Here is a 27,715-nt window from a genome sequence, read left to right as displayed (position 1 = left end):
GATAATCAGCAGCTTTCTGTTTCCACCACTGCTCCAGTAGCTGTGGACATCCTGGCCAGAAACTTGTCATACGGATCTTTTTGTTTAAAAACTTCTAGGGTGTTGTCGGAATTCAGCAAAGCCCAGGTAAACTCTGTGTCAAGCAACGGACCAAGCCAAGAGCCGGAGACTCCCGTGCTCCATACCCCTCTCTCCCTTCAAAGCCTAGCTGCCAGCACACGCCTGCGCTTTGAGGGGCCTGCGGAGCTCTTTCCTGCCCACGCATCCTCTGGGACCGCAACTGGTGTCCACAAACATCAGCTATTCCCCCAGGAGACCCCAGATGTGCAGCCGCTAGACACTGGCCAAGCTGCCCCTGCAGGGAGCACTTCAGACCAGCTGCCTTCTAGTCCCGTGGGCGGAGCCGCTGGCCAGGGGAGAAGCCAGCCGAAGAAGGCCCTGGAGTATGGCGGAGTTGGACCGAAGCTTGTGGTTTCCTCTCCTACCAGTCCGGTGAGTGTGACGCCTGTTCAGGGGAGTCTCGGGGATGAATACAAGCTGAAGGTCGCCCATCTGCTGAGCCAGAGCGGCTCTGACCGAAGCAGGCCTGTTAGCTTGCCTGTCTCTGAATGGGGCAGTATTAACTGCATGGTAATGATGAGCTGCTGTCCTGGTGTCAGTATGGAGCTAAGCCGGGCGTCACGCTGATTGAGACCCATAAATACCCCCTTGTCTTCACAACCACTCCACGCAAGAAGTGATTCCCGTCTGATACCACACTCTGCTTGGGTTTTTGTTGTTTTGTTCCTTATTTTTAAGACAGGGTCTCACTATGTAGCCTAGGTTGACCTTGTGTATGCCAGGATGGCCTCTGACGTGTGATCTTTTCAAATACTGCCTCAGTCTCCCATACCACTGTTCCAATCTCGTTTTTTTTTTTCGGTTTTTTGTTTTTTAATTATTATTTTTTAAATTTTTTACATATACATTTATTTATATTACACACATATACAATAAAATACCTACAGCAAGAAGAACTATGAAACAATCAGAAATCATATAAATGCTGCATTCATAGTGTACCAAATCTCAGTTCTTTTAAGATTTATTTACTTATTAAATATACAGTTTTGCCTGATTGTACATCCACATGCCAGAAGAGGGCACCAGATCTCATTACAAATGGTTGTGAGCCACCATGTGGTTGCTGGGAATTGAACTCAGGACCTCTGGAAGAGCAGGCAGTGCTCTTAACCTCTGAGCCATCCCTTCAGCCCCCAATCTCAGTTCTTAAGTACCACCTTTCACTACTTTACAATCTTAGAGTAGCCATTTCACCTGCCTGAGACTTGATTTTCTTCTTAATACTTCAAATTTGAAGCCGGGCGTGGTGGCGCACGCCTTTAATCCCAGCACTCGGGAGGCAGAGGCAGGTGGATCGCTGTGAGTTCGAGGCCAGCCTGGTCTACAAAGTGAGTCCAGGACAGTCAAGGCTACACAGAGAAACCTTGTCTCGAAAAACCAAAAAAAAAAAAAAAAAAACTTCAAATTTGTATAAAAGCCTGGCTTTGAAATACTCATTTTTCAACATGAACCAGTTTGAGAACTTTATGGTCAAATGTGGCAGTCATTAACCAACAGTGACTGTTGGGCACTCAAATATGTCCTGTTCCCAGATGGTCACAGTCATACATACCTCTTATCTCAGTGCTGAGGCAGAAGCAGGAAGACCATGAATTTAAGGCTACATAGTGAGACACTGTTGAAAGAGGCGGGTGGCGGGTAGAGGGAGAGGAGAGAGAGGTGGCCAGTCTATATTTAAATGGCACTGTTAAATTGACTTACTGGGGTATAATTCACGAAGTATAATTTAGTACTTTTTTAGTTTACTTATGGTTGTGTAGCTATCACTACAATTTAATTTTAGATTATTTAAATCCCCCACCCCCACCTCAGATAACCACTGTTTGGTCTTAATGGATTTGCCTGTTCTGGAAATTTCATATAAATGGGACTAGGTAATATGTTTCTGTGGTTGGCCTCAGGTATTTGTGTGTATGTGCACGTGTATGTGTGGGAGCCAAATGTACACCGCTTCATCCATCTTTTTACATGGGTGCTGTGGTTCCTACATTAGGTCCTCACGTTTGTTTGCAAGCATTTACTGGCCGGGCCATCTCCCCATCCCCCTAAGCAGGATAGTTTAAAAATTACTTGAGTATAATGGCTCTTGCCTGTTGTCCTAGCACACAGGAGGCAGAGGCAGGAAGATCATGGAGCCGACTCAGTTTGCATAGCAAGACCCTGTCTCAGAAATAAGCCTGCAAAAAGGTTTACCCACGTTCCCAGTTCTTCATCCCTCTTACTACTGAGTAATAAATAGCCCATGGTATCTCCCATCTCCCACTGTGTGACTAAGTCATGGCATTATGTGTTGATGGGCACTTGGATTATTAACACTTCTTGGATATTACAAATAACATTATAAACATGGGTTACAAGATGTCGTATGGGCATGTGCTTTTAATTCTCTTAGATATGTAAAATTCTATTAAAATTTTTGGATCATATAGTAACTCTATATTTAACTTTTTGTGGAAGTGCCAAATTGTTTTCCAAAGCAGCTGCCCTAGTTTATGTTTCCTCCAATGCATTTCTCAGCATCCTTACCAACAGCTGTAATTATCTAGTTTCAAATGAATCTATTATTATACCCATCCTGGTGGATGAGAAGTGGTAGTTCATGGTGTTTGTGATCTGTGTGTTTCTGGTGATTAAAGAATGTGTTTTCATTTGCTTGCATAAGGCCATTTTATCTTTTTGTGAGGCATCATCAACATTCTATTTTGTTTTAACGTTTATTTTGTGTGTATGAGTGTTTTGCCTGCATGGATATACATCCATGTATTCACCACATGTGCTCCTGGTGTCCACAAAGGCCAGAAGAGGGCATTGGATACCCTGGAACTTTGTGAGCAGCCATGTGGGTGCTAGGAATCAAACCAGCGTCCTCTGGAAAAGCAAGCAGCCAGTGCTCTTGACCACTGAGCTATATCCATGGTCAAGAATTAGGTTGAATTCCTGTGCTTGTGGAGTTTTGTTTTTCCTTCTGATTTTTTGAGAAAGGGTCTTTTGTGGGCTGTGCTGCCTCACACTGGCCACGTACCACACCTAGAATGACTTTGCATTTTTGCTTTCACTTCCCTGTGCCTAGTGTGAGAGGTGGCAGTCAGTTTGTTTACTTATTTACATTTGCTGATTCAGTGCATGTGAGCGTGTATGTGTGGCCACTTGAGTGTGCTACAGCACACAATTGGAGGTCAGAGGACATCTTCTTGGTGTCAGTTACCTCCTTTCACCATGTGGTCCTGGGGATCCCTCTCAGGCAACAGGCTTGACTGCAAGCACCTTATCCACTGAGCCGCCTCTCTGGCTCTGATTTATATCCTTCTGTGTGGACACTGATTGCTCTAGCTCAGTGTATTGAAATGACTGGAAATGGTGGAGATGTGTAGCTGGGTCAGCTTCTCTGTAGTTACCATTCTGAAGATGGTTCCAGACTTATCTGCGGAAGATGCGTTCCATGAGGCCTTGAAGGTTCTAGCCAGCAATCGTTAAGATGTGCTGAAGGTTGAAGGTCTGCAGCTCCTCACTCAAACTGCAGAGAGGTGGCTGCCTATGTCCCAACTTTGCTCCCAAGTGTGGCCTTGACTGTGCTGACCGTCCCCCCTGACTGCTGCCACCTGGCTCTGGCTTCTGCTTTGCAGGCTCAGACATAGTCCCTTGTCAGGGCCTGGACCTGGTGGGGCTGGGGAGCTAATTTGTCAGCAGAATTCTTCCTCTGTTAACACAGTTTTGACCCCCTAGCTTCCTATCAGCTCCCTAGATAAGGAAATTTTCTTACAGCCTCCAGCTTTTACAGTAGCTGTCCCCTGGGCCCACTTCTTGACAGGCTCCTGTGCCTCAGTGCTGTCCCAGCCTTCTCTGACCCCAGGTCTGAATAACGCCATCCCCGTGGCTGTCCCCATTTTCTGTTCTGTCTTATTGACGGGGAAGTCTACTCACCATTAAGCTTTTACAGCCCTGAGAACCATTCAACTTTTCTTTTTCAAATGTTTTGTTTTTATTCATTCAACATAAAGCATTGACTTGGGCGCCAAGCCCCATGATAGATGCTAAGGATACAGTGATGAAACAGGACAGACAAGAGCCCTGGGCCTTTGGGGACAGTCACCAGATTAGACAACTGATGATGCACATTGTCATTACACTAGAGCTAAGTGCTGGGGAGGAAGGTGCCGGGAGTGGGGAGCTCCTGGGGGTGACTAACCCAGGCCTGATCACTGTCCACACACTCTCTGCTTGTGGCATGGGATCCCCTCCTGCAGTTGTACATAAGGCAGTCCCCTTGCCTTGCATAATGAGGACTGCCTGAACAGAAAGTCCCGTCCTTTTGAAAATGGTCCAGAGACATTTCTTAGCCATAGTCTCCTGACACCCAGTAACATAAGGCAGCATTCCTCTGACTTGAATCCCTAATAGCAGAGGCTGCTCTGGTGTGGGTCAGTGGTGCTCTCCTCACAGTTTGAAGGAACAGAGCTAGCAGATGTGGGCCCTTGAGCAGGCAGACATGGGAGGGTGGCAGAAAGAGGAAAAAAGGGGGGGGTGCAGAATGGGACCAGACGGTGATCATGCAATTGCCAAGATCCGTATTGCCTGGTTTTCCTTCTCTACCTCCTCCGTGAGGCAGATACATCCTCAGTGCACTCTCGGTGGAGATACACGCGCGCACGCGCGCGCGCGCGCGCGCGCACACACACACACACACACACACACACACACACAGAGAGTTTCTCACTGTTGTTTAGAGGAGCAGAGCTTTCTTTAGACAATCATCTCCCAGTGGCTCCCTGTGGGACAACTATGTTTCGAAGCAAGTCCCCCCACCTGTAAACCCACAGCTGCCCCCATTCCTCCAGATCCTTCCATTCACCGCTGTTGTTTACATTAAAGACATTTGGATAGGCAGGAGTTAGTCCCGTGGGCTGGCACGGTGGCTCAGTGAGTCAAAATACTTGCTGCACAAGTTTAGCGACCTGAGTTCAATCATTGGAACCCAAATAAAGGTAGATAGAGAGAGCTGACTCCACAGAGTTGTTTACACATTTGAAACTAGTAGCAATGAAAATAGTCTCCTATCTTTTATGACTCAATGCCATGCATTTTTGCTTGGCAAGAAAAATAATTAATTCAGAACAGCCTTATAGGATGAGGGTGGGCAGAGAATATCACCAAATAGAGTAATATGCTGCCTGGGCAATGAGAGGATCCGAGCTGAGGGCTTGTAAAGAAGCTTCCAGGTGGTGACGGGTGGAATCCTTAGGAATAGTGACCCCTCTTGCTAGGGCTTGTACAGGGCAGGATTGCCATGTATAATGTGAGGTTACCAGGCTGGCCAGGTGACTCCTGGGAGCTATTCCTCACATCCATTTTCCTCAGGAAATCATCTGGGAATCAGCCCAGACAGACTTTGTTTAAACCAGTTTTACATGGCTCCTAGAAGCCACCTTGACTGGCAGGCACATCATCCCGTCCGTAGTAGAAGGAAGCACCTGCCAATTCTGAAAGTCACATGAAGAGGCCCTGGAGGAGACCCAGTTCTGAAAAGCTCCCCAATGCCTGGATCAGAACTTGCTTCAGGAGTCTCGTCACATCTCAATGTATTAAACTGTTCAAACCAACCCTCTGACACCGCCCTAGCCTGACCCTCCTCCCTGTCTACATCAGCAGGGAGGGCAGCCTTGATTTAGGGGTTGGAAATAGCGATGTCAGAGTGAGATTGGTAGCACTTAACAGAGCGGTGGGGTGGATCCTGCCCTCGTGTGACTCATTTCCTTTGTACAGACAGCCAACTTAGTGCAGCCAGCCAGCTTCCTTGCCGCTGCTCTTCCATGTTCAGGCATAGACAGGCAGACAAGGCTTCGAATAGTGAAAATAGGAACTAAACAATATTCTCACAGGCCCTCTGGCTCCAGATGTCCCCAACTTCCCCTGTCAGTGAGCAGCTTCCGACTCACATAGTAGATGGGTGGGGGCTGGGGGGGCAGGACATGCCCACCAGGGGCTTCAAGGACTTGCTCAATGTACGGAGCAGAGTTAGAAGCAGTCGTTTAGGACTAAACCCCACACACCACACCTCCCTCACCTCAGACTTCCAAGGTCAAAGAGCCTGAAGTGCTGGGACATCTGTATTTCCACCTGCAAGAGAATCAGGTTGCACCCTGTCCTTACCTCTTACACAGAAACTGACTCAAATTGGGTCACAGAGATGCAAGAGCTAATAAAGCTCCCAGCAAAAACGTAGGTGTGAACCTGTGTGACATTGGCTTCAGCAGGAGCACAGACATAAGAAAAACTGGCTAAATTAGGCTTCAAATTGAAATACCTCAGAGCTCTAGAAGGCACCATTAAGAAGAAAAACAGAAGCTGTGCACGGTGGCCCGTGCCTGTAGTCCTAGCACTGGGGAGACTTAGGCAGGAGGCATAGTCAAAGCTAGCCCGGGCTATGTAATGAGCCTCTAGAGCAACCTTGTCTGTAGACATTGTCTCAAAAAGAGAAAAGGAAGGAGAGAGATAAATAAAAAATAAATAAAGGGCAATACATAAAATAGGAGAAATGACTGGCCCGTCAGATAGCCTGATAAGGTTCTGGAATCCAGAATCTACTCAGAACACTTGTAATTTTCATTGCTTTCCTAAAGAAGCTATCATGAAGTGTCATAAACAGATGGCTTAAAACAGTAGCTGTGTATTCCTTATGAGTACTAGAGCAGAGCCCAGAACCAGATGTCAGACTCCGAGCAATAATCTCTTCCCTGTCCTTCCCTCCGTTCTTCGTTCTTGGCATTCTTTGGCTTGTAGGTGCATCACTCTGGCCCTCCCTCCTCCATCCATGCTTCTCCTTCCACTTGACACTTTCCTCTGGCTGTGGGCCATCTCCTGTTCTCTTTTGTTCTGAGATATTCATTGTGTAGACCAGGCTGCCCTAGAAGAACTCTCAGAGATCTGCCTGTCTCTGTCTGCCTCCAGAGTTCCGGGATTAAAAGCGTGCACCTCTGTGTCTGCCTCTTCTTATTATGAGAACATCAGTCTAATGCAGGTGCACCTGAACTAATCACACTTGCAAGGACTCTGTCTAAATAAGAACGCATTCTGAGGGGTAAGGACCTCAGCAGGTTTCCTGGAGATGGGGGCAAAAGACAACCAGAGCAGCAAAACCATAAACCCGATGGAAAATAAAAATCCAAAGAAAAGATACTGATAACCAATATGAAAAGATGTTCTCTTGCCATTAGACATCAAGGCAATGCAAATCAGAAGCACAGTGAGACAGCCCCCCACAGACCAGCACAGCAGGAAGACTTAATGACAGAGGTCTGAGAGTTTAGAAGGACACTGGAGGGCTGGCTTAGCAGGTGGCTAAAGGTGCTTCCACTCAGGCCTCAGAGCCCACATAAAGATGGAAGGAGGACATCGACTCAAGCTGTCTCTGGCCTCCATGTGCACACCCTCCCGCCCCAGCACTGCCAGTCTCGTCGTACATTGCTGATGGGAATGTAAAATGGTATAACCATTTTTGCAAAACAGCTTGTCAGTCTCCAGTTAAGTATGGAGTTGAGGCATGATCTACCAATTCTACTCCTAGGTGTATGGCCGAGGAAGGAGGCATGGGAGGTAGACATGTCCACTAGTGGCTAAGTGGTTGGCTTCTTTTGTGGACGATGAGAATAAACTGAGATGCTTGTACAACTCTGAGTATACCAAAGACATGGAGTATCATGCTTATTTCCAAGTGGTATATTAACGATGTGTGTGCACACATGTGTGCAGTTGCCCACGGAGGCCAGAAGACAGCGTCAGGTCCCCTGGAGCTGGAGTTACAGGGGGCTGGGAGCCACTGGATGTGGGTGCCGGGACCTTTGCAAGAGGAACGAGTGCTTTTAGCTTCTGAGCCATCTCTCCAGCCTCAAGTACACTCACATTTTTAAGTGGGTTAATTTTATCATATGTGAACTGTAACAAAACCTTTTTTAACTCTTAAAAGACTGCCTCGGTCCTTTTTTCTTGTAGAAAGGCAAGAGCTGGATTTCTGAGGATGACTTCTGCCAGCCTTCCCAGGAGCACATCCCTAAGACTGCTTTGGACCTCTCAACATCTCCTTTGCCAGGGACTCCAGAGACAAGGCTTGCTCTCCATAGGCATTTTTCTCAAGGACCAAGGAAGAGCTGTTCCCTGGGAGCATTAGACAAAGCATGTGCGTCTTCACCAGACTGCAGAAATGCCCAGCCAGCTCCAGGAGCAGTGGTGACACACGATCATAAAAACTTCTGCGTGGTGCATCGGAGGCAGATGGGTAGGTGACTCTTTAGTATCCCTCAGGAGGCAGCTTTCGGTCCTCTTTGCCATTGTGAACAGGTAGTGTGTCCTTCCAAAGTGTGGAGGTTGGGCGCACTGACACTTAGACACTTCAGGGAAAATGCTGTACTCACTAACACAGCCTCACTAGAGCAGGCTCAGAACTGCCTGCATGATACTCCACTCAGGAGGCTTGCTCAGCAGGACCACCCAACTAGGCTACCTGTGCCTCAGTAAAAAGAACAAACAAAAGACCTCATTACAGAATATAAAAGTACTTTTTTTTTTTTTTTGGTCTTTTGAGACACAGGGTCTTGCTGTATAGCCCTGCCTTGCCCAGTCCTTATTATGTAGCTGAGATTGGCCTCAAACTCACTTTTTGAGGTTATCTTTGTGCATTCACCTCTGAAGTGCTGGGGTTTCAGGTGTGTGCCACTACTCCTAGCTAATATCATATATTGAAATGGAAATATTCTGTGAAATTTAGGGTGGCAAAGCCCAGCCAGTTCTATAGGTTTGTAGTCTCAGCTGCTCAGTAGATGGAGGCAGGAGGTTCTCAAGTTTATAGAACCCAGAGTGAGTTCAAGACAATCTGAGTAACTTCACACAATCTTTTTTTTAATTAAAAAAAAAACAAAACCAACTACAGATATAGCTCAGTGATCAAACATTGACTTCAGATATGAAGCCCTGAGTTCAGTCTCCAGTACCATGAAAAAACCAGACCAAGACATCTAGGATTGCAGAGAGCCCACAATTCCTTCCATAACTCAGGAAAGCCTGCCCTTGAAGGCCAGCCTTCTAGTGGCTCATTCTAAAGGCCTTATCTTGGAGTCTTCAGGGACAGCCCTAGCAGGGCTTATCACACCTGCTGTCTGTTCCAGCCCTGCACATGCTGTGTATGGCATGGCTTGATCTCCACACCCTGTAAATTCCAGAAAGCATTAAATAGCCCGAGCTTAAATTTTCAGTAACCCTCAAAATGGTTTGGGTTGGTTGGTTGGCTGGTTGGTTTTCCAAGACAAGGTGTCACCATGTAGTCCTAGCTGTCCTCAGACTCACTGTGTAGACCAGCTGGCTTCAAACTCACTGAGATCCACCTGCCTCTGTCTCCCAAATGTTGGGGTTAAAGGCCTGAGCCACCATGCGCAGCTAGTTTTTGCTTTGTTTTGTTTTAGACAAGGTCCCACACTGTAGCTCAGGTTGGCCTGAAACTCAACTGCTCAGCCTACATGAGCCTCACACTTGCCTCAGTCCTCCCACTTTAGCCTCTTGAGTGTTGGCATTAAGTGAGTCACCACACCTATAGTCTTCCCTATAGAGACTTTGGTCTCTATCTCTCATGTCCTGATGGTAGCGGCTCCGCAGAAAATTGTGCCAAAGCCTGGCCTCTGTGTTGGCTTCTCTTGGTTTGTCTCTCATGGCTGACCGTAGTCTCTACCCAGTGCTTTATGTGTAGGCTGTGAGGTTTGCGGTCACCTAATCCAGACCGGAAGAGAGAGTGTGTTTTAGCCAAGGAAGCAGGGAACAATGAGCAGTGTGTGGCACACAGCTACTCACTCACCCACCCAGCCACTTACTCATACTGTAGATATTTCTGGGACGGTGCCAGGTACCATCCATGATGTGCCCAGCACTGCCCCGGGTGTCGGGAATAGTGTCCTATCTCTCTGAGACTTCCTCCCTGCTCATCCGCCATCACAGTCTAGGAAAATCGACCAGTAAATGGTGTGTGGTCAAGTGGTGATGATGGGGAGTGATCCATAGTGGTCAGGGGCAGCGGCGACTTCATAGAGTGTGACCGAGGCCATCCCCACAGATGAGGTGACATTTGGGGTGGGAAAGAGGGAGCATGAGGTGGTCTGCTCAAGCAGGGAGGAAGAAGTTAACAGCGCTCTTCTGGAAACATCCTTGACATGTCCAGGATGATGACCCGAGCAGATGGCAGTGGGGAGTGGTGAATAGTTCCTGGAGCGGGTTTTGTTTTGTAATGGAGACCAAGAAGCACGATGGTAAAAGAAATGACAGCAGCACGTGTGCGACAGGCATGGTCCAGTAGAGACAGGAGAAGTGACAGCAGCACGTGTGCGACAGGCATGGTCCAGTAGAAGCAGGACAAAGGGGCAGCATGGGAAAGGAGACCTGCTGGAGAGAGGCCCTTGTCCTCGCGCAGGTGGAGGGAGGGGCTGGCCTGGGAAGTGTGGGCACAGATGCTGGGGGGAAGGGCGGTGCAGTGAGGAGGCACTTAAAGGAGCCTGAGCACTTCCATCTTTCCAGTGAAATCTCGGAGGTGAGGTCACCAGCTGAGGAGGGGATGGACATGTGGCCAAAAGCTGCTCCTTCTACTTGCAGGGTCCCATTTGAAAGTGCCCGGGGCCACATTATGGTGGCAGTCACTCTCCCATGGAAGACCACTGCACACCAGTTGTGGCTTTGAGTCATAAAGGGACAGGCCCACGGTCTAAAGAGCCTCTTTCCTTTCACTAGGCTTGTCTAACCCATTCCGGGGCCTCATGAAGCTGGGCACAGTAGCCCGGAGAGGAGCCATGGGCATCTGGAAGGAATTCTTTTGTGAGCTGTCCCCACTGGAGCTCCGCCTCTACCTGAGCGATGAGGAGCGCACGTGTGTGGAAAGCTGCTCCCTGCTACGGTGTGAGGCTGTGGGGCCAGCCCACAGTGACGGGCGTTTTGAGTTGGTCTTCTCTGGCAAGAAGCTGGCGCTCCGTGCCTCCTCCCAGGATGAGGCCGAGGACTGGCTTGACCGCGTGCGGGAGGCTCTGCAGAAGGTGCGACCTCATCAGGAGGACGAGTGGGTGAATATCCAGTACCCAGACCAGCCTGAGGATGCCCCAGAGGCACCCCCAGACAGCCTGCCCCCTAACTCAGCCCTGCTCCCAGAGCCTGCAGGTGCCCAGGGCATGCAGTTAGACTGGACATCTGTCCAGGTTCCAGAACCAGATGCTATCAAAGAGTCCCTTTTGTACCTGTACGCAGACCGGACCTGGGTCCCCTATATCTTTTCCCTGTCCTTGGAGTCTCTGAAGTGTTTCCGTGTGAGAAACAACGAGAAGATGCTAAGTGACAGCCATGGAGTGGAAACCATCCGAGACATCCTGCCAGACACCAGCCTTGGGGGCCCAGCCTTCTTCAAAATCATCACAGCCAAGGCCGTCCTGAAACTGCAGGCCAAGAACACCGAGGAGGCCGCCCTGTGGAGAGACCTGGTCCGCAAGGTGCTGGCGTCTTACTTGGAGTCAGCGGAAGAGGCTGTGACGCTTGGGGGGAGTCTGGATGAAAACTGTCAGGAGGTGCTGAAGTTTGCCACCAGGGAGAATGGCTTCCTGCTACAGTACCTCGTGGCCATCCCCACTGAGAAGGGCCTCGACTCCCAGGGCTGCTTCTGTGCAGGTGCTGGCTGACCCTCCCACCAACCCCAGCTGCCTGTGCTCTTCTTCCTGCGGGGTCGTCTCTCTGGGCTCCCCACCAAGGCCTTCATCCTTCCCACACACATGATATAGCAGATGGCACCTGCACTGCGGCCCTGCTCCTCCACAGTGCCCTCTGTGGACAGCCCTGCCCAGTCCCTTGACACCTCCTCGTGCCAGTGGGATCCGTGATTGGCAGTCCTGCTTCCTAGGACCCTCTGTCCTTCCTGCTTTATATTATTGCTACACTGCATATACTTCTGTTGCGAGGGTGTAGGGCCCTTCCAAAGCAAGTGTGCTGTGCTTGCGTGCTATTTAGTGTTGTCCAATAAGCTTCTGTACGGATGAAAGTGTCAGGGTCTGTGCTTTCCAAATGAGTCACAGGTTACATGTGGCCATGCATGCTTAACATGTGGCTTTGTAGAGTTAAAACTGGATTTTCTATTTACTTAAGTATCAAGGCGACCTCTGACTTTGAGCTACTGTGGTGGGCAACATATTGCTCCACAGTTTAGGTGCTCATCTTCCCCACACGTCTCAAGTACCCCAGGCTGGCTTTGAACTTACATAACTGAAGATGACGGTGAACTCTTGGTCCTTCTGCATTCCTAAGTGCTGGGATCACAGGCATGCGTTACTGTGTGCCACCACCACCTTTTCTGTCTATCTTTCTTTGTTTTTCTTTCCATTTCCCTTTTTCTTTTCTTTTCTTTCTTTCTTTCTTTTTTTTTTTTTTTTCTTCTTTTTTTGAGATACAGTTTTACTCTGTAGCCAAAGCTGGCTGATCTTGAACTCTGCCTCAGCCCCCCTGAGTAGTGGTATTACAGGCATTTGTCACCACACCAGGTTGGCCTTTCTGTCCTTTTCTCCTATGCATATTATTCCGTGTGAAGGACACTGCGGGGTCGGTATCATCATGGGATCTGATCCTGGGCAGGGAGCAGGGCCAGATGCTTTGTTTGGATTATCTTATTTCTGCTCAGTACCACCTTGTAGAGTTAGGGGCTAGTTTCTCTTTCTATATTATAGGTGAAGAAAGTAGAGCCCAAAGCTAGTCTCTTGTCCAGGCTCTTAGTATATACAAGAAGCAACGTAGATGACTGTACCCTAGAACCTGTGCTCACTGGCGTGACACTAGAGGCCTCCCAGGGGAGAAGTTGGCTGCCCTGTTGCAGAGGAATGCAGCAGGAAGCTGAGCTGTCCTGATGGGGTGGAACCCAGGAGACCATAGAGGAAAGCCTGCTTCAAGTGCCCAGAAGGAAGTGGCCTGTGGCAAGCCCCTGGAGGGTGGGCTGAGCAGAGCTTCCTGCAGAAAACACCTGCAAACCTCTGCCTGCCCCAGCACTCACACACTGAACTTGGGGGTGGGGGGGAGAGGCCCCTGTCTGTGGGTATGAGAACCCTAAGGAGAGCTCTTCCATGTGGCTGTCACCTCTAGCCCGCCACCCGAGATCGGTAAGCCCAGGGAGTTCAGGCTTTCTACACCGAGGCACTCTCCAGTGGCCAGGAAGATGCCATCCAATAATATTTGTGTTGGAACTCATAGTTTACAGGGCACTTGTATTGTTTACATTTGTAATGACCTCACAAAATAGCTGTCGGTAGCTAAGTTATGCAGTGTAACAGAATCTTGGGAAAACTGGGTGATGGTCAGGATGAGGCAGCTGAACAACAAGAAAGCTAGCTCTTTGGTCCTGAAAACAAAGGGACACCATCCCACCCCACTACCTTACCCTACCCCCATCACCCCACCAGTGGGAGGCAGGGGCTGATTAAGCTTTGTGCCCTTGGCACTCCTGACTCCTGACTCTCACTGCTCGCCGGTATGGAGAAATTACTGACCAGATGTCTAACACCATCACTGCCCACTGTCCTGAGACCTGCTACTGTAGACACAAGCAGACGCCATGTTATGTCTAAGTCGTGCTGTTTCTGCTGGTTTCCATGCTACTTCTGTGGCCAGGCCCCTCTCCAAAGCTCCGTCACTGCTAGGCAGGGTCCTAGCTTTGCTGCTCTTGTTTCTGAGCCCCAGTGGGGAAAAAGCAGTCCAGCTTGGCACAGAGGAGAATGCTGGCTTTGTGACCCACCAAGCCCAGCTTTGGGTGTCACCTATCCACTTAGTCTTCGTGTGACCTGACAGAGGTCTTCTTGTGAAGGTTTTTGTTTGGTTGGTTTTGTTGTTGTTGTTAGAGTTTTTGTTTTGTTTTGTTTTTGAGACTGTTTCTTACTGTGTAACCCTAAGCTGACCTCAGACTCAGAATCCTCCCACCTCATTCTCCAAGTACTCCTAGACCCTGTAATAATTGCTTAATAGTGTCCTGTCATAATTAACAGTTTTGACTGGTGCGGTGGTGCACGTAGTGCAAGCCTTTAATCCTAGCACTTGGGAGGCAGAAAACAAGCAGATCTCTCTGAATTCAAGACCAGCCTATTCTATATAGTAAGATCCTGTCTCAAAGAAACAAAAACAAAACAAACAAAAAAAACATTTTTGATTGTAAGTGGTAGAAATATGAGCAATTTTAAAAAATATTTATTTACTGAGAGAGAGAGAGAAGGTCACAGGAATTGGTTTTCTCCTAACCTGTGAGTTCCAGGGATTGAACTCAGACGTAAGTCATGAGGCTTGGTGGCCTTTCCCTCTGTACCATCTTGGCAGCCCCGTTGTTTTATCTTTACATCAGCAGGCCTTTCCCACTACAGCGGATTCGGGGTTACATGAAGCTGACCCTGGCCCCCACCACCCACTCACCCACCGTCCATTTCCGTAGGCTGCTCCCGGCAGATTGGCTTCTCCTTCGTACGACCCAAGCTCTGTGCCTTCTCTGGCCTGTATTACTGTGACTTCTGCCACCAAGACGATGCCTCGGTGATTCCAGCCAGGGTCATCCACAACTGGGATCTCACGAAGCGCCCGGTGAGTGTGTGGGCCAGGCCACCACCAGCCACACAGGCTTACCGACCGAGGGGCAGTCCCTCCTAGGCTGCGGCTGTTAGTCTGTTTGGAGAGCTTTGGCTATAGGGAAACTTGGATCACTGGTTCAGGCCCTGAGGTGTGGGTCTGAAAGCTTGGTGTCTGTCTGCAGCCCCCGAACAGTGCCCTATGAAACTCTTCCTTGGTCCCCTGCGGCCACCTGGGGTCAGTACCCTAAAGCTAAGATAGAGGCAGAGCTGTTCAAGACACTGGCAGTAAAGCTGGCCAAGGGGAAAGTCAGGATAGAAAAGATCTGAGACACCGATGGATGGATGGACTGACGTACAGACAGGTGGATAGATAGAAAAATGGTCCAGCCAGCAGCCTGCACCTCTTAGATAGTCAGCCTTGCTTGTGCTGATTGTCTGGGGCCAAGCAGACTGCACTTTGCTGCCCCAGGAAAGAGAAAGTAATTTTTTTAGGTCATACAGTATGGTTATGGCGTGACACCAACAGCTTAGAGAAGCCCAAACACAAGTGAAAATTAGGTCTCATTGTTGAAGATATAACCACTATTCAGTTTTTAACCTTTGAGCATCAGGGTTTTCAGCTGGAAAAATGCCAATGCTGATTTTTTTAAGTGTTTTGGGAAATAGCCTTTTCTGAGTATTTGTTTACATAAGCATCTGGACTCTTCTTGCTTCACCACATTTTGTTTATTTAATACTGTATCTTGGGTCCTTTTTTATTATTAATTGTGTTTGTGTGTACATCTGCACAGTATGTGTGTCCTGGGGATTGAACTGCCTCATTAGGCTTGGCTGCAAACACCTCACCTTCTGAGCCATCTTTTGTTTTGTTTTCTGAGACAGGGTTTCTCTGTGTATCCTTGCCTGTCCTGGAACTCTAGTGTAGACCAGGCTGGCCTCGAACTCCTAGAGACCATCCTGCCTCTGCCTCCTTAGTGGGGGACCTAAAAGGCATGAGCCACCACTATGGGGCTCGACTGAGCCTTCCTGATGGCCCCTGGGCACCAAATGCTCTGAAGGAGCTTGCTTGCTTGTAGCAGCCTCATAGCGCCTGCCAACAGTGCCTTTCCTTCCCGTGAAGCCTGTTATATCCCCCCTCACCCCCCCAACCCTCCCACCCCCAGCCCCTGGCCCTAATGCATTTGTCCAGAGTCTTCCTCAAAGGGAGCCGACTTGGCTTTCTCCCAAGGGCGTGGACAGGAGCCTGAGGCTGCAGTGTTGGCTTGAATGTGCTCCACCCTCACCCCCTCACCACACACACACACATACACACACACACACACACACACACGCACGCACGCACGCACGCACGCACGCACGCACGCACGCACGCAGTTCAGGGATGGTGAGTCTGAGTCCGTTTCTCTCTGTGGCAAGGGAAACCCCAACATTGCCTTCATTTTGGCCATCCACCCCTGTATTAAATATTCTGCCACAAAGAAGAGAATAAGCCTCAAAATGCAAAGGTGCACAGAGCCCTTTCCCAGTAACGCAGCTCCCCTAGCCTGATACCCCTGGGGAGCTCCTCCCTCGCTGCTGTAGTCTTTGGTCTCATCTTTTCCCTCACTGGACATTGCAGTCCTGTTTGTTCTAGGTGCTTCTGGGACCAGGAAATAGCCAGTTCTCCCTCCATAATCACTGGCTTGGGAAAGACAGGAAAAAGCAAAACAGAGAGTAGTTGGCTCAAGGAGTTGGAACTCCATTGTTCGCTGCTACTGCGCTGGCTGACCCACTTGTGTTGAGATCCAACTGGCACCTGGCAGAGTGTCAGCCCAGGACCAAGTTCCTGCTTTTGCCTGGCTCTTCCATGCCCACAGGGTACGAAGAGCCTCTGGGAAGCATGAAGTCCCATGGCAGTGCTTGGCAGTGTTTACTGCACACTGCTCAATGTTGTATCAGCTGAGCCTTGCTTCAGCCAGAGGCTGACTTGTGGGGAGAGCTGAGTTCAGCCTAGAGGGTAGCGATTTGACAGTCTGGGGGCTGTTACCTCAGGACTCTGGCACATGGGAAATGGAATTATCTATTGCTGGGCTGGGGGTGATAGCTGTTGGCAGTTAGGAGAGAGGTGGTCAGAGGTCTCTCCCATCCCCAGTTATATGAGCCGCTCTCCTGAGGATCCCATTATACACCCCCTGACCTTCAGGGGCCAATGGGTCCGGGGTAGGCTCTTGTACTGTAGTGGCAGCAGCTCCCATTTACCGAGGATGGGCAGCATGCCAGGCCCTGTCCGAAGCTTATGTCTTTTAGTCTAAACTCAAAAGAATGTTCATGAAGTGTGTTTTGATTTTCCTCTGGCAAACCTTAGCTCTTGGCCACAGGAAAGAGAATTTACGGCAGCCCCATGTGGAGAGACCATGCCTGCTGTCCTCTGCCAACCACAGGCGAGTTGGATAAGCCACCTCAGCTTCTCTATGGCTGTTTCCTCATCTATGCAGCAGGCACCGCCACCTCTCCCTGAGGATGAGAGAAGACAGAGGGATCGCTCAGCTCTGGAGTGGGGAGTGCTGGCAGTTGAGCCCCCTAAGACTGTCCTCAAGTGCTGACGAGAGCTGAGGGAACTTGGGAGCGCTGTGGAGTGCTGTCTGCTCTGCAGCTTCCTGAAGCTGGAGCTTGATGGCAGCACAGTCACCTGGTTCCTGAGTTAGGGCCCAGAGGACAGCATGTTTCCTGTAGGCAGGAAAAGGGGGGCTGGGAGGACAGGAAAGTGGGGAAAGTTGGTGAGGCCCATGGAAAGGGACACCTCCCTTATCTCAGCATGGTTAAAATCAGACAACAGGATTTGAGAGTCAAACCGGTTTCGGATATTGACTGGACCATTTTCTGAGCTGTGTGACCTTGGTCAAGTGGCCTCAATTCTCTGCCCTGATTTCCTGGTCTGTGACTTGAAGAAAGTCCCACTCGGTGAGAGTGGGCTGCAAACAGGTTTGGACTAGGTAACGAACGCAGCGTCCAGCGAGAAGTCTTGGCTAAACAGACGAGGTCTTCGTGGATTTTTCAGGTCTGCCGGCAGGCCCTGAAGTTCCTGGCACAGATCCGGGCCCAGCCCCTTATCAACCTACAGCTGGTGAACGCCTCTCTGTATGAGCATGTGGAGCGCATGCACCTCATTGGCAGGAGCCGGGAGCAGCTGAAACTTCTGGGGGACTACCTGGGCCTTTGCCGAAGTGGTGCCCTGAAGGAGCTGAGCAAAAGGTGAGTACACTTGATGTGCACATGCACGAGGTACCCACTTGGGAGATTCCAGAGATGAGCGGAGAATTGCCCACTGGGCTGTGAAATCACTGCGTCCTTTGAGGGTTGGTTGTGGTTTTAGTCATTCATATGGTCATCACTTGCTTGGTTAACAAAAAATGTATTGAGAACAACTGTTCCAAGCCCTGGAAAAGTAGGTGAACCCTGGGCTGAATGAGGCAGACCCGGGACCCCTTCAGGCAGCCACTGATTTTGTGGGAGGCAGGTGAGCCAGCATCACCTCCAACCAGGGGCAGAGGGTGGGAGAGAGAGGAAGGATGCTCCAGATGTACAGAGGAGACACATCTGACCTGAGGAGCAGGAAGATGCATCAGAAGACTTCCTGGAAGGAGTGGCTCCTGAAATGAGAGCTGAAAAGTAAACAAGTTGAAGAGGGAAGGAGGAGAGGAAGAGGGTTGGCAGGGGGTGGCACCCACGGGCGGTGGAGGACAGCACCATACATGGAAAGCGCAGGGAGAGAGCTGCGGCTGAAGAAGAAAAGGAAGTGGGCAGAGTGGTGAAGGGCAAACCCGAGGAGGATGCTAGCCTGGCTCCTTGGCTGCTTGCTGTTGCCCTTGGCAGCCTTCCTCTCTAGACCACGTACAGCATGTACAATGGGCAGTACGCAGGAGATCCTTGCTACTCAGAGCCTGGGATCTTTGGCACTCAAGGGATGGGGGTGACCTTGGACCTGAGCATAGTCTGACAAGGGCTCTCTCTGACTGCTTCATGCACCTGCAGGCCCTACACGCATGGCCGGCCGAAGATGTGGTTATTGAGGGCCTCTAGGAGGGCAGGCCTTGAGGAGAAGCAAGGTGCATTGCCCAGTATGGATTTCCTGTCTGCCTCACTGGCTCTCTGGAGACTAGCAGTGCCTACAGACTGTCCTTCCCCAGGGGCCAGCACAGAGAACTTGGTCTGAACATGTCTCCTCAGGCCTAGGCATACTTCAGTTCTCCCAGGGGTGGCCTGCGCTGTGCCTGAGGGATAGGTGTGCCCAGGGATGGCCCCCTGGCTCTTAGGTAGGGCAGAGGGGAATGCAGGCTCTGCTCCGCCAGTGAGCGCTAGAGCTTTACCTCCTTCCATAGGGCCTAGAGGAACAGACAGCTTTTGGGGGGTCTCTGCCATCTGACATTAGCCCAGTACCTGGGTCTCCTTTTTTCCATGAAGTTGACCCATTTTTTTTCCTTTCAGAGATTCCATGGGCCAGGGCTCCAAAGAGTTTGTGCCACTGCCCAGTAGTGAAGTCTCTGTGTGGGAGAAAAGTCTCTCTGGCTCCCACAGAGACCTGAGGATCTATAGTGATGGGTGACCACAGTGTGGCTCCTGGGTGCTGGCCCCATTCGCTCTTACCTGCTGACTTGTTTGCAAGCAGCCTTCGGTGGGTGCTCAGGCAGCCTGGCTCTGTTTCCATCTCCCTGACTTGTCTGAACCTCGGCACAGCCCTGCACACCTGCCTGTAAGAGGGCAGGCCATGCCTGTGGAACTCCTATCTTACTTAAAAATTGTATTTGTGTGTGTATACATATGTTATTTGAGGGGGGGATTTGCATAGGCCCATGCACATGAATGCAGAGGCCAAAGGACTGTCCTGCCCAGTCACTCTGTGTTATTCATTGGAAAGTCTGTCACTGAACCCAGAGCATGCCGTTCCTTGGCTGGTCTGGCTGGCCAGTGAGTCCCAGTGGTCCTCCTCTCTTTGCCCATGAGGTGCTGGGTTGCAGCTACACCCCAGCATTTTACATAGGTACTGGAGATCCTAACTCAAGCCCTCATCTTTGTGCGGCAAGCACTCTTTCCCCCAAGTGCTTAGAGGCAAGCACAGGGCAAGAGAAGAGCGTGGGAGCAGCTCCTGCCTGACCTAGACCACCGCATGGCTCCAGGAAGTGTTTGTGGTGCTCTGAGCCTGTCTACCCATCTGTAAGATGGCTTATATGGGTCTTGGTTATATGGCCTTCCTGAGTTGAGGTGAGAGCCTCATGAGAGGATCAGTGTTTGGGCCTTAACCAGCCACAGACAGGCAGGCAGATGACTGGGTCAGCAGTATACATGTCCTGAGGAAAGGTTACCAAGGCAGCCTGGGCAGGAGGCTGCGAAGCTCCCAGGAAGGTAATGGATGAAGGGTAGCCAGAGGAAGAATGGGGCTTAGATGAAAGTGGTAAAACTCCTGGTCATCCATACAAGGCTCCCAGATCCGCTGGCCTTGGCAGGGTTCCTGCTTCCTTGCCTGGCCAGTTGCCTTTGTTTCAGAGCACTGAGAGGAGCCTCCTCATCGTATAGGTAGGGAAACTAGGACCCAGTCCAGCCTGTGTCCATCTCTCCGTATGCCCTTAACTAAGCCTTAGAGGAAAACCAGTTGCACAGCCCCACTAAGAATGACAGGCCAAAGGTACAATTACTCCCAAGGAAGGTCCTGGGCCTGCGGGCTCCTAAGACTGGATGGGGGGAAGGTGACAAGGGTAAATCTCCATCAAATCAGCCCCACTCTTCCTGCCAAGTCAGGGTCAGTCTTTGTAAAACACACACACACACACACACACCATGTTTTCCTGCCTATATGGAGAGTCACTGGGGGCAAATTGGAGTCCTCGGCCACAGTTCAGTGTAGCCTGCTTGGCTGTGTAGGTTTCACCACTCTAGCCCCAGCTTGGGCTCGCAGGGGATCAGAACTAAGGCCATTCCCTAGGGCATGGCTTGTCTCTCCCAGGGGCCTGACACTGTCCTCTCCTAGATGTCCTGAGTGCCCAGATAGGACCCCACACAGACATGTGGTCAGTCAGGTTCTGTGCCAGGGACTTCCTACAAGTGTTTTCTCTCCATCTCTCAGGATGTGACCCAGGGTCGCAGCCATTGGTCCTGGGCAGAGCTGGTGTCCAACCTTCATCTTTTGCTCCTTAACTCTAAGTAGGATCTGCTTTGCCTAGAGTATGAATCAGCTCCTCTGACAGATCAGGGAAACTAGATACCTGAACATGACTGGGCGGGGCGGGGGCTTGGGGGACAGCAACTACATCCATGTTTTTCTGTCCTTAGAACTGTTCAGTGGTGCCACTGACTCAGTGGGGGAGGGGAGGGGTTACAGATACAGCCCAGGCTCCTATGTTCAAGCTCTAGCTCAAATCTTAACTCTGTGACCTCAGGCAAGTCATTTAACCTGTGTTTCCTGTCTTCTCAAGATGGGAGTGGAAATCTGGACCTGCTTCGCAGGATTCCTATAAAGACTAGATTCTTAGCCCAAGTATCAGCGACATCGTCCTCGTCCGCATGGCTTGTTCGTCATGTGTTCTGTGAATTATTTAATCTTCAACACAGTCTCATGTCTCCCAGGAAAATACCTGAGGTTCAGGGTTACTTAGCTTGCCCCAGCCACTGGGGGTTAATGTTCCAGGGAGCTCTGACTAGAGCTCAGGCCAACTGACTTGGGCCTTGGCCTGCCTAGTAACCAGGACCTGTGTGGCTGGTGGGTAGGCAGGACTGAAGGGAAGAAAACCAGGAACTGGAGGCCCGACCTGGGAAGTCCTTCTGAGGAAGTGCTTGTGTTGTCTTCACAGGCTGAGCCACAGGAATTACCTCCTGGAGTCTCCTCACAAATTCAGTGTTGCTGACCTCCAGCAGGTGAGCATGCCATGTTCCCCACCCCTAAATCTTGGACTCACTAGAAGGTTCTTAATCCTGAAGAAATCACAGAGAAGTCGCCTGTAATTAACTCAGGCCAGGCAGCAGTCTTCAACAGCCCACCTCTCAGAATGGCCTCCCTCCTGTCCTCCACACCCTGACTAACCAGGGGTCCAGCACCCCAAGTGAGAGCAGATAGGCCTGTCCTCCACGGTTAACAGAGTAGATTCGGGTCCCATCTGTAAGTCCCACCCCCAGTGACCTCAGCTGCAGACTGATGCCTGCCTCAAACAGCCTGATGCAGGGAGGTCTCATGCCCATGTGGAACCAGGGAGTTTGGAAGTAGGTGCTAGGTGCTGCAGTGCAGCAGCCTCACACTGGCCTCCATTGCTCCTGCAGATTGCAGAGGGTGTGTACGAAGCCTTCCTCAAAGCCCTCATTGAGTTCGCCTCCCAGCATGTCTACCACTGTGACCTGTGCACCCAGCGAGGCTTCATCTGCCAGATCTGCCACCACCAGGACATCATCTTTCCCTTTGAGTTTGACACCACAGTCAGGTACGAGGACTACACAACTAGCTAGCCCACAACCACAGCTGACCCAGTATCTCCCGCCCCTGTCACCCTGTTATGCAGGGACATACCGAACATCCACATCCACTCTGCCAGTGCCCAGGATACTCTGACTGCCCAGAGCTGCCCAGGCTCACGGCCCCTTACCTAAGAAAAGGCATGACTGCTGCGTCTTGGAGCAGGATGTCTGACTCAGTCTACAAATGGGTTGAGGGGTGGACAGTGTGTCCCTGGCCTAGAACACTAGCCTAAGGCTTAGCTAAGTGGGGAGCTGCTAGTTGGTTTAAGTGCTGATTCTCGCTGCCCATTCCTACATAGCATTAGAAGCCCCTGAGCAGGGGTAGGATGAGAAGGCTGAGCTCGGGAATCCTCCTCTCTCCTTCTGCAGATTAGCCAGCCAGTGTCAGCTCTGGGCCTGGGCCCTTGTTTAAACTGCTTTAAAGATACGCAAGAAGTCAGGTAAACAGTCAAGCAGCACTTGCAAGGAATAAAGGGGGACTGAGTGTCAGCAGGCATGGGGTCTCAAGTGCTTTCAAAGAAAATGGGAGGGCAGCAGATGTGGGCGCAGGCTGCAGACAGAACACAGCTTCTCCGTGGGTTCTGGCCCCAGGCATGCCTAGATGTCCGGCACCAGCAGCACCCGACCCTCTCTTCCCAGGTGTGCAGAATGCAGAACTGTCTTCCACCAAAGCTGCCAGGCTGTGGTGAGGAAGGACTGTCCCCGCTGTGCCCGCCGGCGCAAGTACCAGGAACAGAACGTTGTCAGCTAACCCTGCTGTCCCGAGCTCCCAAGGCCATTCAGCTGGGTTTGTCGTCAGCTTAGGTGTCTCCATCTCCCTCTTAAGGAAGACTCAGGTGCACCCAGAGCTCCAGCCTCCAGAGAAGGCCCAGGAAGTCCCGGTGATGCCCCTTGGCCCCTTACTACCCTTCTACTCCAGGAAGTGGGGATCCACCTGGTGCCTCTGCATAGGGCCTTTCATTGGCCTGGCTTTCCTAGCTGCCATGGCAACCTCCGTTAGGGCTGTTCGTACACTGTGGAAACAAGGCTTGGTGAGCATTTTCAACTCACATTCCTGATTAAAAGGTCTAGTTTTTTAAGGTGGGTTCTTCCCCCCTTCATATTTAAACAGAAAATATTTTTTTATTCTTGACCTATCCAAGTCACTTAAGAAATGCAACCCTTCCTCCGAGCAGGTGCGCAAGAGCAGCCCCAGTCCAGAGGCAGATATGGAGCTGGGTGGACAGGCCGTTGTGGGTCAGCCTGTCGGGAAACTGGGTGCCTCTCCTTTGTCCTTTCTGGCACAGACTGCCAAGAGCACAAGAGTCACGTGCCAAGCGACCCACCATTGCAAGGCTGGTCAGCTTCAGCAGCCACCTTCCCTTGCATCGTGCTCTCACCTGGAAAGCCCCTTCCTCTGTCAGAACCCCTAGCTCCTTTCTGGCGTGTGAGCACAGCAGGAGCAGGGGATGACTAACACCAGCACTGTCAGCACTTTGGGCCTTCCTTGTTCATGAAGGCCACAGTCTTGCCCACCTCATCACCATACACTCCTTAGTCCTGCAGAGTGGAGTAGGCTCAACACAGAGAGGCTCCAGGCTCCAACTGTGGAGAAGAGGTGCCATCCTTCAGCTGTAGAGAGAGGGAGCTGCCTTGGAGAAGCTTCATCAGCCCTAGTCTCACAAAGCCTTGAGCCCATAAAACGTCTTCAGTTTTCACCTTGCCCAGCAGGACACTGCAGCGCCCAAAGAGCAGGGTTGCCCTTAAGAGGCTCTTGGGGCTGGTGGCAGCATCCCAGAATTGTTCTCAAGGTGATGTTCCTAGCCTTGAGGCATTTAGGGGAGTAGGGATGTGCTGTGCCATCCTTGCCTCTCATGGACTCCACAGCCCCTCGATCCATCCCAGAGCACTCAGATTAGAGCCAGAGGCCTCAGCTGGAATGGAGGGGCTGCCTTGGAAATGTGCCTGTCATGTCTCGAGAAGAGGTGTCCCTACCTTCCCTGAGGTGGATGAGCTGAGTCACCTGAAGCTTGAAGAACTGTGCAGGAAAACAGGAGGCAGTAGGCAGGTGACAGAGACTGCCATACAGTTCATCTGTCCCTATCATGCAAGGCAGTGCTCACCAGTGGTTGGACCACAAAAGCATCCAGAAACACCCGGTGTGTCCAGATCTGCACCCCATAGCCAGCATTAACACTTCCCCCAATCCACAGCCTGATCGGAGACTCCTTGTTTTGGATCCTGAATGGGCAGGAGTCTGTCCCCTGCGGGCCTTGCACATGAGAGTGCATTCCAGACCCACCATGGAGGCAGAGGCATGCGCTGCTGGGTTGTGAGCATTAGAGTTGGCCCTTGCCCCTTTACTAAGCTGCTAATGTGCTCAAATGAGACACCTTCCCCCGCCACACACACACACACACCAGAAGAGTGCTCACGTGAACCTCAGCAGTGCCCACACTGTTTTAAAAAGGGTATTTTATGCAATGTTCTGACAAGTGGGACTTGGCAATGTAGAGAAGAAACTGCTGCTGTGTGGTATTTGATGTTGCAGTAAAGAGCTGGTCTTTCTAATCAAAGTCTGGCTTCTGAATCTCCACCCTGCGGCTGCTGGGGGAACACTAGCCTTCCGACTCACTCCTAAACCCTGGGCATTTCAGGGTCTGGAGGAGCACACTTATCAGACACAGCGGCAGGGGAGAAAAGGTAAGTGACAGGATTTACAGGATTTAGGTTCCCCGGGAGGAGGTGGGAGGCTCATATTTACATTGCTCAGCTCTGTCAGCTGAAGGCTCTTTCTGCCATAAATGCCTGGACACTGAGTACTCACACACACACACACACACACACACACAGACACCTGTAAATGGCCAGCAATCCAGGCTTGGAAAGGGGCTCAGAGAAGCAAGGAAAGCAGACCCTGGCTCCTGGACTCCTGGATCAAAGGCTCAAGAGACCTGCCTGCAGCTGGCGTGTTCCCCAGAGGACCCAGGAGAAGCCCCCCACTGCCCACGTTAGAACAAAAGAAGGAAGCAGACTAATTCCTAGGGAAGCCAGGTTACAGGAAAATGGGACAGAAAAAGGCTTTATTTCCTGACCTTGAGGACCTTCAGCCAGTGAGTGGGGAGCCCCTTGGCCGCCTATGAGCCAGACCGTCCAGGGCGCCTAGGCTTAGAGAAAGGGGAGAGGAGCTGGATTTGGAGGCTGGGGAACAGGCCCAGCAGAGGGGCCTGACACTGGAGCTGGTGTCTCTGGCTCAGTCTTTCCACACAGTGCCCCTGGGGCAGTTTCCTTTTCCTCCCCTCTGTCTAGAGGTGGGGTGGAAAATTGGAGTTCTCATGCCCAGGAAGTAACAACAAATGAATAAAGTCCATGTGCTTACCATCCATGTGTTGAGTGTGTATTTCATTTCACATTCCCAACAAGTGGATACGGTAATAGGAGGAATTGAAACCCACTAAAGCAGTATTCTGAAGGGCAGCTTGTGGCCGCTGGGTAGCTAGGGGAAGACCTCATTTCCCCTGTTTTGTGCCATGTGCCTTCCCTGGTGGATCCTAGGATAGTACCTAGCACAATGTGGACAAGACTAACAAAGTCAAAGTACGGAAGAAAGAATTCAAGAAAAAATGGGGGTTGGCTGTGTCCAGCCATACCAAGGGTATGGCTAAAGAGACATAAGCCTGGTGTAGGGTGGGCTCATGAGCCATAAGCGACTTCTGGTGGAGCACCTAGCTGGACCCCCACACTTTTCTTGGAGGCCGGAGAAACTAAGTACTCAAGGTCTAGGGCTTGCGCTTGTCAGTCAGAAATGTTGACAGCACACCTCGGTGGTACGGCTGCTTTCCCAAGAGGCAGGTAGTTCCCAAAGTGGGAGGATCCTGCGGCTGCACTCAGGCTGCCTGCGGAGTACTGGACGGTGACTCTCTTCTCCCTACAAGAATGAGGGGCAGTGGGAGTGTAATCTGGCCAGAAGCTGAGAGAAACTGCCTCCCCCGCAGATCTCCATCCAGGCCCTGCCGCCGCCTCCCCAAGACAGCCAGGTGTGGCCCAAGATCCCCGGGAAGGGGGGTGGGGGTGGGGGAGGGTTGCGTCTCTACTCCTAGAGCGCTGGCTCGGCCCAGAGGGGACAGGAAGCCAGGACACCGGGGATTGTCTCTTGCTAGCACAGCCCAGCCCAGCCTGGGAGGAAGTTCTGCCGAGCGCTCTCCGCTGGTTATATTGTTGAACAGGAAACAGCATCGCGGGAGCAGGGCCGTGGAGCAAGTGGCGCCGGACGCGGACCCCACGCGCGTCTGCCGGGACAAGTGGAAGCTAGGCCAGTGGGCGAAAGTTCCAAGGTGCCCGGGCCGGGCTGGACTGAGGGAGGGATATTGTTGGGGAGGATGGCGCTGAGTCGTGGGAGGGCGGGAAAGGTTCCCCAGGTGGCCGTCCCCACCCTAGAGACCCGCGCACTGCCTGCCCTTCTTGCTGCACTGGGGTTAAAATAGCACGAGTCTGGAGGAGGGCCCCCCGAGGCCTGATCCTCGGGAAAGAGCGTTAGTCGTGGGGCTCCCTTCTGTCTCGGGGCGAGAGGGAAACCTCCAATACTGACTTAGGCATTGATGACGCTATGGCTAGGGGCGACCGGTGCAGACCTGCTGGCTACGGGTGCGTTCTTGCTTCCCAGCTCTCGCATCCCCAAATTAAAGGATCTGAGGCACAGGTCCCCTTGCCACACAACCCGAGACACTGCGTCCTTGAGAGGGGATTCTAGTGTTTCCAGGCCCGGATGGGCTGCGCCCAGAGAGGGCCTGAGAGAGGGCGGAGGTGCGCCAGGAATGGGTAGTGCCCTCAATCTGGCTGCAAAGGGCTCACAGTCCGTGATTCAGGGTTGAAAAAGCCTCTTTCGGAATGTGCATACCAGGATGAGACAAGCAGCTCCTGCTGGGCGCTCTGAGAGCCTAGCGCCCGCGGGACGCAGGGCCTGGAGGACAGCAAATTCCCTTCAGGGGTGGAGGGGAGAAGCAGGACCTACTGACCCTTCGACTCAGCTTGCTACTCGCCAACCCCTTCCTCGTGCTTTTTTTCCCCCCTGGAGACCCAGTCTCTCACGTCTCCCAAGGGCGCCGGCACAGGCATTTATGGCTTCTCACCCTCCCAGACAAGCTGGACTGGGGACAGCCCTACTGAGTGTCGGTCTCCGCCTCTCCTGTGTCAGCTCTGTTTTGCGTGGTTTCTTCGGTCTCAGTCCTTGGAAGCCCCTCCCACAGAGATGGTAGAGACCTAACCTGCCACCCTCCGCCAGCCCCGCCCATCCAGCCCATGGGAAGCCTGAGGCCGTCCCTGCTAACGTGAGTGCCCGACTGGGGTCTTGGGAAAGGGAAGGTAACTCGAGTGTCCACTTACCAACATTTGCTGGCTCAGCTCTTGGTCTATCATGATACCGTCTCCCGGAGTCAGAGTGCTCAGTTTACACCCCTCCCCCCCCATCAAGGAATTATTGAAAAATAAATAAATCAGCCTCAGCAAGAGGGTGGACTCCCCGCTGCTGGTCCCTGGGG

General features: G+C 51.4%; 2 protein-coding genes across 8 annotated transcripts in view; both read left to right on the top strand.

Annotated features, from left to right (window-relative positions):
• PLEKHM1 (pleckstrin homology and RUN domain containing M1) overlaps positions 1 to 24,754 on the top strand; it is a 48,760-nt gene extending 24,006 nt beyond the window's left edge. For all 3 annotated transcript variants that reach the window (XM_084749984.1, XM_084749985.1, XM_084749986.1), the window contains 8 exons: positions 99 to 492; positions 8,110 to 8,392; positions 10,882 to 11,802; positions 14,591 to 14,736; positions 17,761 to 17,954; positions 21,545 to 21,608; positions 22,008 to 22,165; positions 22,839 to 24,754. In XM_084749984.1, the coding sequence (XP_084606110.1) occupies positions 99 to 492; positions 8,110 to 8,392; positions 10,882 to 11,802; positions 14,591 to 14,736; positions 17,761 to 17,954; positions 21,545 to 21,608; positions 22,008 to 22,165; positions 22,839 to 22,950 (2,272 nt within the window). In that variant the 3' untranslated portion in view covers positions 22,951 to 24,754. The remainder of the gene's footprint in view (positions 1 to 98; positions 493 to 8,109; positions 8,393 to 10,881; positions 11,803 to 14,590; positions 14,737 to 17,760; positions 17,955 to 21,544; positions 21,609 to 22,007; positions 22,166 to 22,838) is intronic.
• Positions 24,755 to 26,247: 1,493 nt separating this feature from the next.
• The window catches only part of ARHGAP27 (Rho GTPase activating protein 27), a gene marked incomplete at its 3' end in the record, with an annotated part of 31,402 nt that continues 29,934 nt past the window's right edge, over positions 26,248 to 27,715 (top strand). For 2 of the 5 annotated variants that reach the window (XM_084749990.1, XM_084749991.1), the window contains exons 1-2: positions 26,264 to 26,512; positions 27,316 to 27,505. Of the gene's footprint in view, positions 26,513 to 27,315; positions 27,506 to 27,715 lie in introns of all 5 variants that reach the window. The other 3 variants (XM_084749988.1, XM_084749987.1, XM_084749995.1) reach the window with 2 other exon arrangements.

The sequence above is a fragment of the Acomys minous genome (genome assembly GCF_964271855.1).
Source record: "Acomys minous genome assembly, chromosome: 12".
NCBI lineage: Eukaryota > Metazoa > Chordata > Mammalia > Rodentia > Muridae > Acomys > Acomys minous.
Note: the sequence above shows the minus strand (reverse complement) of the source record. Positions and strands in the feature narration are given on the sequence as shown.